The sequence below is a fragment of the Vulpes lagopus genome, chromosome 1, assembly GCF_018345385.1.
Source record: "Vulpes lagopus strain Blue_001 chromosome 1, ASM1834538v1, whole genome shotgun sequence".
In the NCBI taxonomy this organism is placed as follows: Eukaryota; Metazoa; Chordata; class Mammalia; order Carnivora; family Canidae; genus Vulpes; species Vulpes lagopus.
The window spans coordinates 145,245,945-145,263,848 of record NC_054824.1 but is presented as its reverse complement, the minus strand read 5'-3'; the positions used below and the strand labels follow the sequence as shown (position 1 = coordinate 145,263,848).

Sequence of the window (17,904 nt, the reverse complement as noted above, 5' to 3'; positions counted from 1 at the left end):
GATGCAGGCTGCCGTGACCGCAGGAGGCGTGGTGGGGTCGCTGCCACTTGACTAGAGCCTTGAGAAGCAGAGAGAGAGGGTTGGGGCTATCACGGAACAGCAGCAGGGTGAGCACAGGATCCAGTGGAGGCCAGTGTGACAGAGCAGGGAGTGCCAGTGAATTCCCACAGTGTTTGGAGGCACTTGGTAAGAGGCCTTCAGTGCTCAGTGCCAGGGGACAGCATGCACTCCTGGGCTTTCGGGAGCAAGCCAGGGATGACAGGTCCATCTGAGCCCCGGGGAGGCCAGTCTGTTGCAGTGGAGAGAAAACAGGGCTGCTATACTCGTCCAGACCTGCAGCTGGAAGCCATGGCCTTTGCTGGTGGCACAAGATGACTCCATGGCACGGGGCTTACTGAGAAGCTGGGCCAGGCCATCTGTCTCGTGGCTGCCATTTAACAAGCTACAAACTCAGGTGAAGTGTCTCCCCTCTCCCAGGCCTTCCCCACACCCATGAGGTTCAGGCCAATTGGAATTTAAGCTCAGCTGCCACATTTCCATGGGAATATCATGAGGAAGAGGGGAACCCAGATGTAAGTCCTTTCTTCTTTTCTGACGGCCCTTGTTTTATGCCAGGCTATGTCCTCCCTCCTCTCCTCCTCCCTTATGTCTGATTTTAACCTTCCCACAGTCTCCCTCAAAGTCTGCTCGGGGTCTGACCCTAGGGGATCCGTCTGACCCTAGGGGATCCGGCAGCTTGCATCTTGTCCCAGCAGGGGTTGTCACCGGAGCTGCTGCTGTAGGCATGTCTTCCTCCAATTCTGTGGTGGGTTTTCCTCTGTGAAGCTCTTGGCGAGAAAAAAATGTTTACCTGTTGCTGGAATGTTTCTCGTGCATCCTGATGTCCTCCACAGCCAGCTCCCTGGGCCTCAGCATTGTGGGCCTTTGACGAGGCCAACAGCACCCGACCGGCTCAAGTGCAGAGCAGACCAGGCTGTGCGCTCCTTGCCCTGCAGGCTTTAATGCAGGCACGGGAAGCCACTGGGCTGCAGAGTCCAGCAGAGGCGATAGGATGAGGCCCAGGCTCTCCTGGGATGACGTGGGTTTTCTCCTGAGGAAGAGGAGGGGTTCATGCCTGAACAGGATCACCCAGGGTGGGGTGTGCTGCCGATCTGACAGAAGATGACAGATAAGGAGCTGCAGCAGAAGACCTCTACCATAAGGTCCATTCTGAGAACCCCTCTCTGAGGGGGGCTGGCACCAAGCCGTGGCCCCCTGTTTGTGTTGAAGCTCTGTACACTGCCCTCGTCCCCACCGGCAGTGACCAAGTCTTATTTCTATGCCCTAGTGCCTTCACACTGTGTAGAGTAACACTGCAGAACTGTGTGCGGGGATGCTACACCGTCCAGGGGCTGTGGTAACCACTGGCTACATATAGCTGTGAAGCACTGGAATTTGGCTCGTATGACTAAGAAACTGAATCTTAAATTTTATTTCAAAAATAAATAGCCACATGTGGTAGTGACCATTATATTAGATGGCACAGGTCTGGGTGCCAGGACACTGTATTCAGTGTCACTGAGGTGTCATTGACACATGGCGCTGTGTCAGTTCCAGGGCTACAGCGTGGTGACATGACATACGTGTGAGGTGGAATGGTCACCCCAGTGAGTACAGTTCTCATCCAGATCCTAGAACACTTCCCCAATGCTGGACTGAGCCGAGTGCCTGCCATGGGTGGAGGGGGCAGGGCAGGCGAGCTGATGGAGTCCAGTAGTTTGAAGACACCAGAAGTTGGAGCTGCTGGAAGGGCACCCTGGAGCCTGGCTTACGGATGCAGTTACAGGCCATGGAGTAGGAAGGACATCTAGGGAGTGGGTGCTGCACAGGGAGTGGGCACAGTGTGGGCAAAGGCAAGAGCCAGAACCCGGAGCAGGTGAAGGGGGGCGACAGTAGCAAAGAGCAGAGACAAGTGCTGCTGGAGTCCTACCCTAGTGGCCCACAGCTGCCTCTAGGCAGCCCTGCTGTGCCACCCATGGGGCAGCACAGTGGGCCCCGGAGGCTGCCGGGGGCTGTGGAAGGACCAGGCAGGAGCCCCTGCTCCACACCATGGCCCAGCTCGAAAGCAGTCCTGAGTACCAGAGAGAAGCTCTGCGAGGTTTGGGGCAGCAAAGTGACATGAGTGGATTGGCATTTTGGCCAGATGACTACTACGTCTTGGCAGGTTTCCTCTCCTGGGCCCTACTGAGTTTGATTGTGGCTTTTTTTTGAGTCCACCATCTCCACTGTCTTGTCTGGTTTATGTCTTGTTTTTGTCTTTCTTCCTCCTTTCTTGCTTCACTCTCTCCTGGGCCCCCTGCTCTCTGCTTCCTCGGTGTCCTTCTGTCTCTGATCCAAAGATCAGCCAGTAAAAAGCAGTCTCACCTGTCCAGGTAAGAGGGGTGCCAGGGTGAGAGGGGAAGAAGACCCCCTCTTGTAACTTCAGAGGTTATTTATTTATGTTGTATGTATTACTTGAAGAGCTAGCACCGTCACATGATTGAGAAGTTCACGGGTACAAGCAAGAATAGGATGTAAAGCTCCCAGCCCAGTGTGTGGGTGTCTTTCGTACCCTCCAAAAGTGGTTTAAACATTTTATGCATATGCAAACAAGTATGTGAGCACTTAGGGACAAATAATCTCCTTACCCACTTTCTCCTGTGTACATAATTCCACTCAGAGCCCTCCCATCCCACACAGCTGAGCACCATCACTCAGTTTCCTCACCCAGCCACCTGTGTGAACATTTACGTCGAGTCCATGCTTTGCCGCCGCACACAGCGCCTCCATGAACAACTTTCTGTCTGGTCATATGTTGTTGATATGCCTGGGAGACCCCCTCGGAGGGGCAGCAGGCACGCTTTTCTGAAAAGGAGAGGCATGGCAGTGATTGAACTACTCGTGCCAGGGTCCTGGTGCAGTAACCTGGGGTACCTTGAAGTTTTAGGGTCTTAACAGTTGTTAAGCAAGGTGCCTCAGGCTGGCTGCCAGCAGGGGGTGAATGTGGGCTGGACTACTACCACCAGACAGGCCAGACTCCTCCCAGAGCCCACAGGATAAGTGGCATGTTCAGAGGCTCGGGCCATTGCTCTGCCCTCCTTTCTAGAGAAGTGTATGCTAGTTACCCAACAGGTTAGTATTAAATGCCCAGTTACCCTCCTGGAGATGCTGGATTGGTGGGGAGCACAGCAAGACGAAGCCCAAGCCGGGGAGGCTGTCTGCCGCACCCACCACCGTCCTGCTCAGTGCACGCAGGTCTCCGTGTGATTTTGACCCTCCACCATCTTGCTCTCCAGTCTCCCTTTCCTTTGCAAATCACCGCCTGAAACTAACTAGCTTTTGTTTTTTCCTGTCTTTTTCTTGCATTCATTTTCTCTGCTGCTTCGTTCTGTTCCATCAGCCCCATTGCAGCCTGGTAAGACCCAACAAGCGTGTGTGTCTGTGCGCATCCTGTTCTCGCATTGTCTCTTTGTCTCCTGACTCCAGGAAGGGCTCTTGCCCTTCACCCCCTCCTGGGTATCAAAGAGACCATGCTTGTCCTGCCAGTCCAGGATTCAAAATAGGTGGTGTTGCCAGTGGTGTAGATACGCCTAATCTCCCGCCAGGTTTAGCGGGTTTAGTGGGTTACAGGGTGGAAGGGTTGGCCTCTCTTTACCCAAGACTCAGGGCCCCTTTAACCTGAGACTGGTTCCTCCCTGCCCCACTCAACCAGTGTGCCTTCCTTACTCTCCAGGTTAAGTACCCTGTCTTTGGGAGATCCAGCGCCTGAACGCAGGTCCCCTTCCCACCTCTGCCAGCCCTCTGACACCTCTGAGACAGCAGGTAAATTGGGGACATCAACACATAGACACAGAAGTGAACACCCCCACAGACAGATCTTCTTAGCCTTTACATTGAGCTCACAATGTATGCTAGGCATCACATTACACGATTTTACATAAATCGCCTCATCTGTCCTCCCATCAATGATAGAAAGTAATAGACGTTATCCAGCTTTACAGATGAGGAAGCTGAGGCACAGAAGGGTTCAGAAACGTGCCCAAGTGCAGAAGCTCAGAGGGGATAGAAGCAGGGCCTGAAACTCGTTGGCCTTTAACTCTAGAACTTACGCCTTGTCCATCGCAGAAAGTGGCCAGCCTCACCCAGTCAGACCTAAAGAGAAAGACATGTACAAGAGAGAGACAGTTCAGTGCTCAGAAGAGGGTGATTCCTTAGGTAGAATACAAAGTAGGTTACAAGTTTGTGCTGCTTGCCAAGGGAGGCATGTTGTTGCCGTAGTGTTTGGACAGGAAAAGTCTGGGGAATCTGGTTAGGAGGAGGAAGCACTGGGGCCTTCCTGGGTTGGTCTTGGTGTGTACACACTAACCTTCCAGTGACTGTGCCTACCTAACCCCTTCTTTTTTTGTCACCTCCTGTCAGGTCTTGTTCAGCGCTGTGTCATCATCCAAAAGGACCAACATGGCTTTGGCTTCACCGTCAGCGGGGATCGCATCGTTCTGGTGCAGTCTGTGCGGCCTGGTGAGTGGAGGGTCGAGGGACACTTCGTACTTAGCAGCCATGCGTGTGACAGTGCCGTGTGAGCTGGAGAATGTGCACATGCTTTCTGTGGAGGTGCGGCATGTTCTGGGCCTGAAGGAATGACTCGAGTAGGTCCCCAGTGGTGTCTGGGGATGTCACCAGAGTGCCACACCACTAGACAGAATTTCTAGGGATCACACTTCATGCTTACTTCTCTGTTGGGAGGTAACAGCAGCAGAGTGGCCCTCAGGATGTCAGGCACATGCCCACCTGCTGCCCAGGGGAGCCCCTCACCCTGGATGAGAAGATGCTGTGGTGGAAACAGAGACCCCCTTCTTCATACCTACCCACAACACTTTACATTTTGGGATAGCACACTGGCCCGAGTGATTGCCTGCATTTGCAGATGCAGGTTACCTTAAATACTGACTGACTAAAGGAGAAATGACATATGTGGGCCAGGCAGGGAGGTGGCAGTGCTGGGAAATTGGCATTCGGGCAGTTTGTGGCTGCAGCTTCTCTGGAAGAACCAGGGTTTCAAGGTAGTCTGGAAGGAGAGAATGAAAAAACGCTGGCAGGATAGGAGTTTGGCGGGAGGGCCTATAAGCAGGTCGGTCCTGCCACTACCCAAGAGCAGAAGAGCCACCATCTGCCAGGCAGTGGAGTCACACTGGCTAGTGACCAGGGCTATGCTGACAAGCAGGAAGGAGGTGGGGGTGTGGAAGTTTGTGAGGCCGGTGTCTCTAGGAGGAGCGAATGTCAGGATGGCAGATGGGGTGGGGCTGGTGACATGGAGAGTGTCACAGGTTCCCCGTGGAGACATGGCGGGCTTGGGCCAGACACCACAGCCAAGCATGATAGCGCAATAAAGCGAGTCTGATGGTTGTTTCGGTTTCCCAGAGTTTCACTTACACTGTGGTTTACTGTATGCAATAGCGTTACATCTAAAAAGACCATATATGTGCCTTAATGAGAAGTACCTCCTTGCTAATTGGTGAGTCATAACCTTTTTGCCTTGATGTTGGGGACTGCTGAAGGCTGGGGTGGCCGTGGAGCTTTCCTAATATGAGAAAGTGAAGTTTGCTGCAACAATGGACCCTCCTCCCGTGAACTGTCTCCCTGAGTGTGCATACAGCTGGATAGCACTACACCCCAGAGCCTGTCCTCTCAGACTCTGGCACCGCGCGATCAACTAAGCTTATGAAACATTCTAAATCCTTGGTGGTCATTTCAACAGTCTTCACAGCATCCTCACCAGGAGGAGATTCTGTGTGGGGAAACCACACTCTTGGCTCATCCTTAAGGAACATTCCTTGTGGGTTCAGGTTCTGTCCTGAGATCACAGCGGTTCCGTTCCATCTCCAGGACCCCCTTCTGATTCTGGTTCTCCTGCTATTTCCACACCTGCAGCGACTTCCTCCAGAGAAGTCTGGAACCCCTTACAGTCCTCCACGAGGGATGCCGTCAGCTTCTCCAAACCCCTGTGAATGTTGATTTTTGGACCTCTTCCCACAAATCATGAATGTTCTGAATGGCATCGAGAATGAAGAATCCTTTCCCAAAGATTTTCTTTTTTTTTTTTCCCCGAAGATTTTCAATTGACTTTGCCCAGATCCATCAGCAGAATCATTGTCTATGGCAGCCATTGTCTCACAAAATATATTTGTCAAATAACAAGACTTGAAAGTCGAAATGACTCCTTGCTCTATGAGCTGCAGAGTGGGTGTTGTGTCAGCAGGCATGAGAACAACACTCTTGTCCGTCTCCATCAGAGCTCTTGGGTGGCCAGGTGCATTTTTTTTTTTTTATTTTAAAGTAGGCTTCACGTCCAACATGGGGCTTGAACTCACTACCATGGGATCAAGATTCCTAGCCAGATGCCTCTGTGAGAAGCATGTGGAAAGGGATCTGTCTTCTGAACAGGTCTCAGCAGTGGACTTAAGACATTCAGTAAACTCTGTTGTGAACAGACGTGCCATCATCCAGGCTTTGTGGTGCCCTTTCTGGAGCACAGATGGAGTAGATTCAACATCATTCCTGGGATTTTCAGAATGGTCAACGAGCCTCGGCTTCAGCTCACAGTCACCAGCCACGTCAGGCCCTAGTAAGAGAGGCAGCCTGTCCTCTGAAGCTAGGAAGCCAGACACTGACCTCTCCTCTCGAGCCACGGAAGCCCTAGATGCCAACTCTTCCCACAGGAGGCTGTTTCGTGTACATCGAAAATCTGTTAGTTAGCATAGCACCTTCAGTGATTCTCTCAGCTAGATCTTCTGGAGAATGTGCTGCTTCACCTCGCAGTTTTCTGTTACGGAGGGATGGCTTCTTTCCCCACACTTCACACACCACCCTCTGCTCGCTCTAGACGGTGCTCGTTTCCTGTCTGAGGATGGAGCACTGAAAAGACACGTACTTCTGACTTCTTCGTTCTCCCTGTTCCCAGACTGGGGCAGCCGGTGCTGGTGGGAGGATGGCACTGCTGGGGGGACTGCACTAGTGGGAGGATTGCAGCAGCCCACTTCAGGTACAGCTCCTGGGGCCCTTCCCTGAGGCCTGAGCACAGTCAGACCCATTGACAAAATGGCAAAAGGTGGCTTGCCAGTGAAACCTGAGTTTTGGAAAGTGTGTGTGCCTGTGTGCATGCATCTGTGTGTGTGTGTGTCTGTGAGTGCGTGCACGTGTGTGTGTGTTTCTGTGTGTGTGCGTGGATGTGTATGTGTGCATGTGTCTGTGTGTCTGTCCCTGTGTGTGCATTTGTCTCTGTGTGTCTGTGCATGGATGTGTGTGTGCGCATGTGTCTGTGGGTGTGTCTGTGTGCATGTCTCTTCGTGTGTGTCTGTGCATCTGTGTGTGCATGGATCTGTGTGTGTGTGTGTGCATGTGTCTGTATGTGTGTCTCTCCTTGTGCGTGCATGTGTTTCTGCATCTGTGTGTATATGGATATGTGTCTGTCCCTGTGTGTGCATGTGTTTCTATGTGCGTCTGTGTGTGCATGGATGTGTGTGTCTTTGTGTGTGTGTGTGTCTCTGTGCATGCATGCATGTCTGGGGGAGGAGACATAAAGAGACAACTTACGCATCAGCATTGACATCACAGGAGTAACACAGTGGTTGTTACTGTCTTTCCCTGATGTGAGGCCTCTCTAGCTCGCTGTTTCTCAGCATGTGGTCTGTGTCCTGCCAACACCAATGTCACCTGGACCCCCGGGGTAGCTGCTGTCCTCGTCCTGAGCCCACGCCCAAAAGCACTGGATCATTCTCTGGCCAGGAGGACAAGGGAGGTGCTGTGAACAAATTCTTTTGGTGGTCCTCAAGCTCACTGAAATCAGAGAACTTCTCTGGTTCCTTTACTCTGGAGACTTTGCCTTTTTTCCAAAATCACCACGTGTGTCTCATACTTTCAGGCGAGACAGCACCGGCCCACCTTTGGTTTTCAGACACAGCCTAGAGAGTTTCTAGCTCCTTGCAAGTGCTCCTCCGTAAATAGCACACCACAGATGAGGGTGTAATCCTGAGTCCCCCGGATTGAAAAGCCAACTTGGAACGCATCTGCACTGGAGAATATGCTTTCAGAGCAGAAGCATCTATATGTGCTTTGTGGGAGTTTTGTTTTGATCGGATGAGTACAGCTCACAGACTGAATGATCATCTGGGGCAGATTGACAGAAACAGTCTGTATGCCACTCGTCAGCCTGCTCTGGCATTCATGCTTCCATGCTTTCTGGATATAAACCAAACCAGGACTAAGTCATTAGGACCTGCATAATGGTCACGGCCGCCTCAGCCTCCAGTGGGTCACATCAGGAGCTCTGCATCTGGCCCATTTTAAAGGGAGAAACTGCCAAAGGTCTAAAATAAATCTTAACAGACGATAAAGGAGTGATCACTCTTATCTTCATGGTGTGAACCCCAGAACGAGCCTCTCAGGGCTCAGGAAGCAGTTTGAAAACTCTTCACCTTCTTCTTGCTCTTTCTCTTAATAATACTATTATATTCACAATTACATTTAGTGCAATAAACTCGTTCTTCAAAATAAATAAATAAATAAATAAATAAATAAATAAATAAATAAATAAAATAAACTCGTTCTTCCCACCAGATCATAGGAAGTAGTTCTTACTTGACCTGGGAACTATCCAGGCATGTTCCAGTAAAGCACATGTCTTCTTCCCAGGGCCAGGCTTGCCCCTCTGGCACCTTGGCCTGGCTACCAGAAGCCTGGCCTCTGAGCCATGGGCAGAAAGCCCCTGCAGCTCACAGGTAGTTGTGACTGAACCAGGACAGGAGGTCCTAACGTGAACAGCTGAGAAGACATTTTGGAAGGACAGCGGGGCAGGGTCATTGACCTCAGGGGCGGGTAGCCAGGCTCTGCTGACCAGGTCTTCTTCCTACAGGAGGGGCAGCCATGAGAGCTGGTGTCAAAGAGGGAGACCGGATCATCAAAGTGAGTGCCCCTCTCCTCTGGCCAGCACCCTGGGTCCTCCCCTCTCACCACCATGGTGCTTGGCCACTGGGTTGGGGGGCAGTGCTGCGAGAGGACCCCAGGAATGTGGCAGCCAGTGAGGGCCAGCTACTAGGAGCCCCATCCTCGGCCCTTCTTGACTCTCTGTAACCAAGCTTCTGGAATGGATTTTATTTCCCCATTTAAGAAATGACAAAAACACACTTACAATAGGGAGGCTGAGACCAGTGAGGGAGGGGTCCAGGGCCTTTGGACTCCGCATCTGCACAGTACTGACTGACCTGAGCACCTTGCTAGCTGCCACCTGCTGGAACCTGCCCTGATGCAGGGTATCCAGCACTGCCAATGCTGCATAGTGTCCTGGAAGCACTAAGGGAATCCTAGGCGAGACTATGCCTTAGCTGTCCAGGGAGGAGGAGGCACACAGGGCAGTTGGCAGGTGCAGGCTAGTGGCTGGACACTTACAGGAGCTGGGAAGGTAATACACAGCAGATGTAAATAGGAGCAAACTGACATCATGAATTTGAGGTACAGGTGACCAGAGGTGTCTAGGTAGCATTGGGAAGTGGCTTTGTGAGGAGTGGTGTTTGAGCTTTGGGAGGAACCCCTGCATCCATCATGATCACCCTATGGTTTGTCCCCCAACAGGTGAATGGCACAATGGTGACCAACAGCTCACACCTGGAGGTAGTGAAGCTTATCAAATGTGAGTTGGAGAAAGCAGAGCACAGAAAGTAGGGGAGCAGGTGGGCGGGGGGAGCACGCCCTTCGACCCCAGGCCTCCTTTGTGGGTGAGAGAGACAGCTGGGGTGACATGTTTAGTCTTGATCCACTGGGCCTGCCCCATTCCCTGTGGTCTCTGCACATGGAGACACTGGTCTCTCATCAGACTCCACCTCCTTGCACGACCATGTAGACCATGTCCTGCTGCTACCAGGTCCCTCCAGGACCATTCATTCCCCTGTCCTCTCCATGGACAGCCTTCTCATTGGTTTCCTATTTGGGGGAAAAAGCAAAAACACTCTGTTTGCAGCTAGGAAGACCCAGCCATCAGGGCTGCCCAGGTAATCCGACAGAAACAACAGATGTTGAGGAAAGAGCGGATGGGTGGTCCGAGGGCGGGAGGCTAGTACCTTCTGTGTGCCAGGGGCTTGGCTGTATTCAGTGAAGTGAAGGGCCTGAGGGCCAGGCAGCCTCTGGGGAGTGCAGACCTATACCACAGTGGGTTTTCACTTGAGCATCCTGCGTGAAGAGGAACAAAGGGGTACCAGTGTGGACACAGGGCTGGCAGGCTGGAATTAGGGGACGGTGGGGCGTTAAAGTGTGGAGAATTTTCTGCAGGATTTTAAGCTTCATGAAAGGAAAGGGGAGAGGACTCTCCACTCCCCGCCCAGCTTTGTAGCTTTAGTGTCCGCCACTCAGGACAGTGCGCCCTGAGCAAGCCTCTCCTTGTCTGCCTACCTCCAGCTGGCGCCTACGTTGCACTGACCCTCCTGGGCTCTTCCCCCTTGTCCGTCGGTGTCTCTGGGCTGCAGCCGGACCCTGCCCCAGCCGGAACCCCCCGAATCACCCCCATGGTCCCACCACCTCCGCCGCCGCCGCCTCTGCCCCCCCCACAGCGCATCACGGGGCCCAGACCTCTGCAGGTATGGCCCTGCTGTCTTCCTGGCTTATCAGCCCATGGGGAGGAACGCAGGTGGTATTGAGGTGTGCTGGTGAGCAGAGGCAAGCTAGAGGTCCGACACAAGCATCAGAAAAGCAGAACAAAGGGAGGGCTGACTGCATGAAAGGAGCCACTCCATCCTTCGTGTCCTTTCACGTGAATGCATCCAGCCTCCCCAGACAGCAGCAGGCAGCATGCTTCCTAAATGGGGGCAACCCTAGGGAGGCCCTCAGGGGTGCTGCTCGCCAGCAGAGAGTGCACACACCTCCAGGCATGGACAAAGGCATCCACTAAAGACTGCAGCCAGCCATGTTGCCGGAGTGTGGAATACCAACCAGTGGGGGAAAGGCTGCCTGAAGGGACGAAAGGGTAGGGAATCCAGGAAGAACAGGCAGCAGAGGGGGCGGACCCAGGACAGGGCAGAGGAAAGACGAGGTGTGGTTAGGAAAGGGGATGGGATCTGTGGTTAGACAGGCAGATGGAGCCAGCAGGTGCAGGGAGCCTGAGAGGGTTTGGTACCAGGGGTGGTTGCAACCACAGCTTCTGGGAAGTTCAGGAGAAATATTCCGTGTCTGAAGTCGGCTGGGGACCTGAGTGTCACTCAAACATACAGACCACCCCCAACTGCTCTGCTGGCTTTTCCTGACTTAGAATCAGCAGGTGGGAGAGAATTAATCTGGGAGGCCGCCCCACCCTCACTACTGTCCATTCCGTTCCCAGGATCCTGAATTCCAGAAACATGCCACCCAGATCCTTCGGAATATGCTGAGGCAGGAGGAAAAGGAGTTACAGGTAAGGTCCTGCTTTGGGCAGTCAGCCACAGCCTTACTCATGGGACACAGCCCATTGTGGCCAAACCTCAGCACCCAAATTTGCTGTCCACGGAATAGTTGTCCCTGCCTCATGCCTCCAGGTGTCGGAATGGGGAGAACACTCTGAGGGAACAGAGAGCTGAGGGAAGCCAGCAGGCTGCCAGCAGGGCGACCCCCGTTGGTGGAGGGGATGCAGCAGGGTAGCCAAGTTCTGTCCCGGCCCCTTCTTTAATGTTCAGCACGTTTCCAGAAGTGTCTGCTGCATGTAAAGCATTGTTCTAGGTCCTGTGGTACACAGATGTGGGAAGATTAGACAGTTCTTGCCTTCCATATGACTATTCTGTAATGGAAGAAATTCATACTATGGTAGGAGAGTCAGTAAGGGGACAAGGAAGAGAGCAATCCATGAAGGATGGGGGATGGAGGGAGACTCAGGGAGAGAGCTGTATTTCAGCTGGGCCTTGAAGCGTGGGCCTTCTTTGGGCAAAACAGATGGGGAGGGTCTGCCGGAGAGTGGACAGCACAGGCCAAAGACACAGACATGTGAAAATACACTCCTGTGTTTGGCAGACATTGAGCTCCTGCCATGTGCTAGGTGCTCGTGTTGTGGCGGGGTAGAACAGGTGATGCTGGGGCAGAAGGCGGAAAGGTTATACAGGTAAGTGAGAGGTGGAGCTTTCCTTTATGGAGTTTGTGATCCATTCGGGTATCAAATGGATAAAGACAGACTCCTACCACGTTATCAAAAGTGCAGATAACTCACGGAGCAGCAGGTGTCATGGAATGGTCAGGACAGACCTGTAGGTCAGAGGAGAGAAGTCAGAGTCCAGAAACTAAATCATGCAAATATGGTCATTTGAATTTTGACAAGATGTCCAGACCATGTCCTAGAGAAAGTAGTCTTCCACAAACGGTGCTGGGGCAACTGGCCATCCACATTCACAGAACAAATGTGGATCTGTACCTCACACAGTAAACAGTCTAATCCCAAAACGTAAGAACCAGAACTATTTTTTAAAACTGCAAAACTCTCAGAAGTAAACACAAATGTAAATCTTCATGACTTTGGATTAGGCAGTGTTTTCTTAGTGGCACCAAAGTAGAAACAACCAAAACATAATAAATTGGACTTTATCCAAATTTAAAAGCTTTGTGCATCAAAGGACACAAGAAAGTAAAAAAAGACAACCCATGGGACGGGAGAAAGTAGTTGCAACTCATTATATCTGATCAAGTTCTAGTGCCAGAATATGCAAAGGACTCTTTAAAGGTAACAATAAAAGGACACACGAGCCACTTTAAAAGTTGGCAAAGGATTTGGATAAGATAGTCCAGTAAGAAGCATGAAAGCAAGAAAGATGGCCAAGAAGCTCATGGCAAGATACTCACCATCATTAGTCATCCGGTGATGCTAATCAAAACTGTACCATGTCACTCCACACCCACCAGCATGGTTAGAGCCAAAATAGCAGAAAGTATCAGTTGTTGGTGAGAGTGGAGAAATCGGAGAAATACTTGTTTATGTTCTGTCTGTGTGCTCATTATCCTAATGGATTCCCACCATTGCTGGTGAGGACATGAAGTCACACAGCCACTGCACCCAGCGGTTTGGCAGCTTTTCAGAATGGTCAGCATACAGGAGCGCAGAGAACCGATCCATCAGTCCCCCTCCCAGGTACAACCCAGAATGGAAAACATACATCCAGACACAAACCTATAAGTGGTGGGCATTCCTAATAGTGTTAATCACAACAGGCCCAAAGCAGAAGCAACCCCAAAGTTAATCAGCAGCCCAACAGGCAGACCAGGGTAGTCTGGATGATGCGATGGTACTCGGCCACCACCAGGTGTGAAGCAGTGATGCATATGCTGCAACACAGAGGAACCCTGAGCACGTGAGGCTCGGTGGGAGGAGCCAGGCCCATAAGGCCACAGGTTATGTGAGTCCCTTTAAATAGAAGTCCATAACAGGTAAGTCTCTGAGGACAGAACATAAATTAGTGGTTGCAGGAGTGGAGGAGGGGAGAAGTAGGGAATAACCACCATCCTGTCCGGTGGTAGCCATATTCTAGAACTCCATCGTGGAGGCTGTTGTCAACCCTGCCCATGCATGCAGACCACTGAACTGTACATTTTGAAATTATGAGGTTTATTTTCTGTGAATTACATGTCATTAAATTCTAAGATACCATTTAAGTACAAGGAAGCCCAAAAGAAGGAATAATCATGTAGTAATCCAGGAGGGCTTTCTGAGGTGGCATTTGAATTTGGATTCAGTCTGTTTCACTCTGGAGAGTGCGTTGGGCCTTGACTTCCCTGCCGAGCTTGGAGTTTATCTTGAAGACCATGGGATGGGTCAAGATTTTGAGTTGGGGAGTGATCACATCTCCAAAGCAGTGTTCTCCAGAGAAGTGTGTTCAGTGCATGGATATGCCAGGAGACCATCTTCAGGATGCTGTGGGAGATTGAACAGGAATGCTAGGACTCAGTACAGAAAGACACGGGGGGGCCACGGGGGAGCCACGGGGGACATCTCAGAGGTCAGATGGGTGACAAATTGCCTGCCAGGGGGCGGTAACAGGGCAGAAAACAGAAGATGTGCCAAGTTTGGATGCCCTGACAGCTGTGATGCCGTTGGTGGGGGCGGGGGGGTAGCATGGAGGGCAGGGCGGGGTCTAGGGAGAGACATGGAGGTCAGCTCTGGGAGCCCAGGGAACATTGAGACATAAAGACCGTCGACCAGCCCTGTAGATGTGAGAGGTTGGAGCCTCGAAGGAAAAGCAGGGTTGAGATAGAGCTCGGGTGCGCCCTCAGCACAGAGGTGGTCAGAACTGAGGACCAGGTGGGATTACCGAGGGCGCCAGTGCACAGGACAGAGAGTGGGTAGAATTTTGGAAGTCCAGCACTTTACAGCACAGCTGCCTCTCCCATCCCTGTGTATTTGCTGTTACATTCAGATTTTAATTACTTGTTCTTCTCCCCATTGGACTAAGTAATAGTCCGAAGGCTAGGACCGTGCCACGTGTCCCCCTGCACACAAGCTTGCTGTGGATGCAAGTGGTGCCTGAGGCCTACCCAAGTTACAGGGTGCAGGGACTGGGAGAGGCTGCAGGCAGGCCATGAGGGAGGGTGGGGTCACCAGGATGGCCTTCCATTCCATGGAGGGGGCGCCCAAGAGGTGACAGCTGAGGCCAGGCCACTGGGTCATCAGGCTCCCTGAAGGAGGTGGAGGAATGAGACTGTGTGCAGACCGCAGGCTCTGGGTCCCGAGGGTCAAGCCCTGGCTGGAGACACATCCGTGGAAGGAAAGAGAGGACTGAGGCAGTGGCTTAGAGGGTAATCAGAGTTGATGGAAGAGCTTCATGGCAATGGCTGGTTTTGTTTTAAGACCAGAAAGGAGGGACACCTGGGTGGCTCAGTGGTGGACCATCTGCCTTTGGCTCAGGGCGTGATCCTGGGGTCCTGGGATCAAGTCCCACATCGGGCTCCCCTTAGGAAGCCTGCTTCTCCTTCTGCCTATGTCTCTACCAGTCTCTGTCTCTCATGAATAAAGTCTTTAAAAAAAGAGAGAGAGACCAGAAAGGAGCGTTACATGCAAGATGAGGTCGTGGAGCTGTCGAATGGGAGACAGAGGGTGTGAACAGTGTCAGAAGAGCCCCGGCGGCTGGAGGCAGAGCTGCTCTGTGGGCCCAGGGTGGGGAGGCCGCACGTATGTGCAGTGCAGCTGGGAAGCTCCACCAGAGGATGGCGCCCGCAGAGGCTGAGGCCTGAGGGATTGGTAAACCGAGGTTGTCAGGTAACAAAGGGGCCCTGGATGAGCTTAGAGAATGTGTCTGCACGCCGGCATTATTTCATTGTGTGACAAGCCAGCTGTATGGAACACTTCCTTCTGTGGTGCGATAGTAGCTATCTCCTGCTAAGGCTTCACAGGCAGTCTCGTTCAGGTCTCCCTACAGTCCCGCAGGCAGGGACCGTCATCCCCGTTATCCGTGAGGACACAGGAAACCTTGTTGGGTCTACACCGCTAGTGAGCACAGATGACAGAGTTCAGGGGCAGGCCTCCCCATTTGCGAAACCCAGGCTCTAAGCTGTAAATGCACACCAGGTGAGCTCCAGGTGAGCATCTGAGCAGCTCCCCCTGCACCCAAGGCCAGAGAGGGCTCCTGAGACTGACGACGTGAGCTCCCTGTGTGTGCTGCTCTGCACAGACACTGAACGTCTGACACGAGCAGAAGCTGAGGAAGACCTCTGTAGGATGAGGCGTAGGCCCAGCCTGGATGGTGCTTCAGACTGGACGGGCCTTTGTGTCCTGTCTTCTTTCTCCAGTTACTCTCTGTATTGTTTCTCACCATCTCTACACCTTCCTCTTCTGACCAAGGGTGAGCTTACGTGCATCTCCTAAAGGCAGAGCTCCTGTCTCTCCTTCTTGTCTGGGGTAACTGCCTGTTCTCCCCCTATGAGTTGTCCATTCTCCACTAACCATTACCCCTTCTGCCTTTCCCTCCCTGTCCTGGCTCGTCCCCAGCGTATCTGTGAGGTGTACAGCCGGAACCCTGCCAGCCCACTGGAGGAGCAGATCGAAGGTGCCCGGAGGCGTGTCACGCAGTTACAGCTGAAGATTCAGCAGGAGATGGGTGGCTTCATGGTGAGTGAAGCAGGCCAGGCTTCAGGAAGGACACCGTCGTGCAGGTGGTCATGCAGGTGGACGCGGGCACAGTAGGAGGAAAGCCAGGGTTGAGGCTTCCTGAGTCATGCAGGACCCCAGGGCTGAATAGGGAGCATTCAGTACTTAATAAACAAACAAAAGGCAGCAATTCTTCATGTAGCGCCAAAGAGGCTGAGCGCTGTGTGGGTGCGGCTGGGGGGCCCCTTTCTTGCCCTCCTAGAGCCTGCTGCAGCGGTGGAAAAAAATACATATAAATTCAATCGGACTGTTGGCTTTAGTCTCCTCATTATCTGTTCCCTGCGGGTGGTGTGCCTATTCCCGCACCGATCTTACTTGGCTGCGTTTTCTGCGGACAGTGGGTCTCCTCAAAGACTGCAGGCGCTTCCACATCAGCCAGAGCATCAGATCCCCACCGTGGAGGGTGGTCTGTAGCAGCAGGGACCTCTCTATGGGAAACCCCAGAGAGGAGACGTCTTTACCTGGTCTGCTCAAGGACCTTGTTCCTAGTGTGCTGCTCCAACTCCATCGGGCCTCAGTCCTTGGGGCAAGTAAGGAACTCTCCAGAAACTGTGCAGTTTCCAAGAATAATAGTTCCCAAAGCCAACAGAGGTTCTTGGAGGATTATCTACTTTCTTTTTTTTTTTTCTTTCAAGATTTTATTTATTTATTCAGAGGCAGAGAGAGAGAGACAGAGACACAGGCAGAGGGAGAAGCAGTCTCCATACAGGGAGCCCAACATGGGACTCGATCCTGGGTCTCCAGGATCAGGCCCTGGGCTGAAGGCGGCACTAAACTGCTGAACCACCGGGGCTGCCCTCTTTTTTTTTTTTTTTAAGATTTTATTTATTCATGAGAGACACAGAGAGACAGAGAGACAGGCAGAGGGAGAAGCAAGCTCCATGCAGGGAGCCCGATGTAGGACCTGATCAGGGACTCCAGGACCATGCCCTGGGCCAAAGGCAGGCGCTAAACCACTGACCCAGGGATCCCCTATCTACTTTTTTAGAACATCCAGATCAAAATGTCTAGGAACCACAGGCTAATTGAATTTAAACTGTTCTGTTTTCTGAAGGGCACACCCATGTCACATGGTTGATAGCTCAGGTCCTGAGCTCACCAGCTGTGAGACTCTCGGGCAGGTTAGGTCCCCCTGGAAGTCCCAGGGTCTTCGTTTGTGAATTGGAAATCCCAGCAGGACCTGGCCAGTGGGGTTATGGTCAGAGGCGAAGTGTGCCCCCGTCCTAGGCCGTACGTGTTTGCCCCTGCTGCTGCACTCCTGTGCCCCACAGGGCAGAGTCCAGAACCCCCCACCGAGAGCTGCGGGTCTGAGCGCCAGCCGGGCTCCAGTTCTCCCACTGTGCAACTTGGGCAAGTCATGCACCATCTCTGGACTCCTGTTTCCTCACTGGTCACACAGGCCTCAGAGTACCTACCTTGGAGCTGCCAAAAGCCTAAGTGAGACCCAGAAAAGCATGCAGGCAGGTGGTCCTCCAAGCCCTGAGGCCACTAGAGGCGGGCCCTCCCCTCCCCTCAGTGTCTGGCTGGAGTTCTTTGCACTCCTTGATGGGAAGCTCCTTCTGTGTTCAGCGCCCCAAGGCCGAGAGAGTGCTGTGGGGTGTGGGGGGATAAATCCATGACTTCCGAGACTTCCCCTAAGGGCAAAGCTCCCTCTCCACCATTAGGGGTTTCCGTCTCCAATGACCAACGAAGCAGTAGCTCCTCCTTCTGGGCATTTTTAAGGCAATGGAACAGAAAAAGGCACTAATGGC

The 17,904-nt window shown here is 52.6% G+C and overlaps 1 protein-coding gene across 8 annotated transcripts in view; it reads left to right on the top strand.

Annotated features, from left to right (window-relative positions):
* Positions 1 to 17,904, top strand: part of ARHGEF11 (Rho guanine nucleotide exchange factor 11) — an 84,147-nt gene that overhangs the window by 38,870 nt on the left and 27,373 nt on the right. For all 8 annotated transcript variants that reach the window (XM_041746311.1, XM_041746272.1, XM_041746301.1 and 5 more), the window contains exons 2-8: positions 3,752 to 3,840; positions 4,438 to 4,536; positions 8,927 to 8,976; positions 9,643 to 9,700; positions 10,462 to 10,640; positions 11,378 to 11,449; positions 15,995 to 16,114. In XM_041746311.1, coding sequence (XP_041602245.1) covers positions 3,752 to 3,840; positions 4,438 to 4,536; positions 8,927 to 8,976; positions 9,643 to 9,700; positions 10,462 to 10,640; positions 11,378 to 11,449; positions 15,995 to 16,114 — 667 coding nt within the window. The remainder of the gene's footprint in view (positions 1 to 3,751; positions 3,841 to 4,437; positions 4,537 to 8,926; positions 8,977 to 9,642; positions 9,701 to 10,461; positions 10,641 to 11,377; positions 11,450 to 15,994; positions 16,115 to 17,904) is intronic.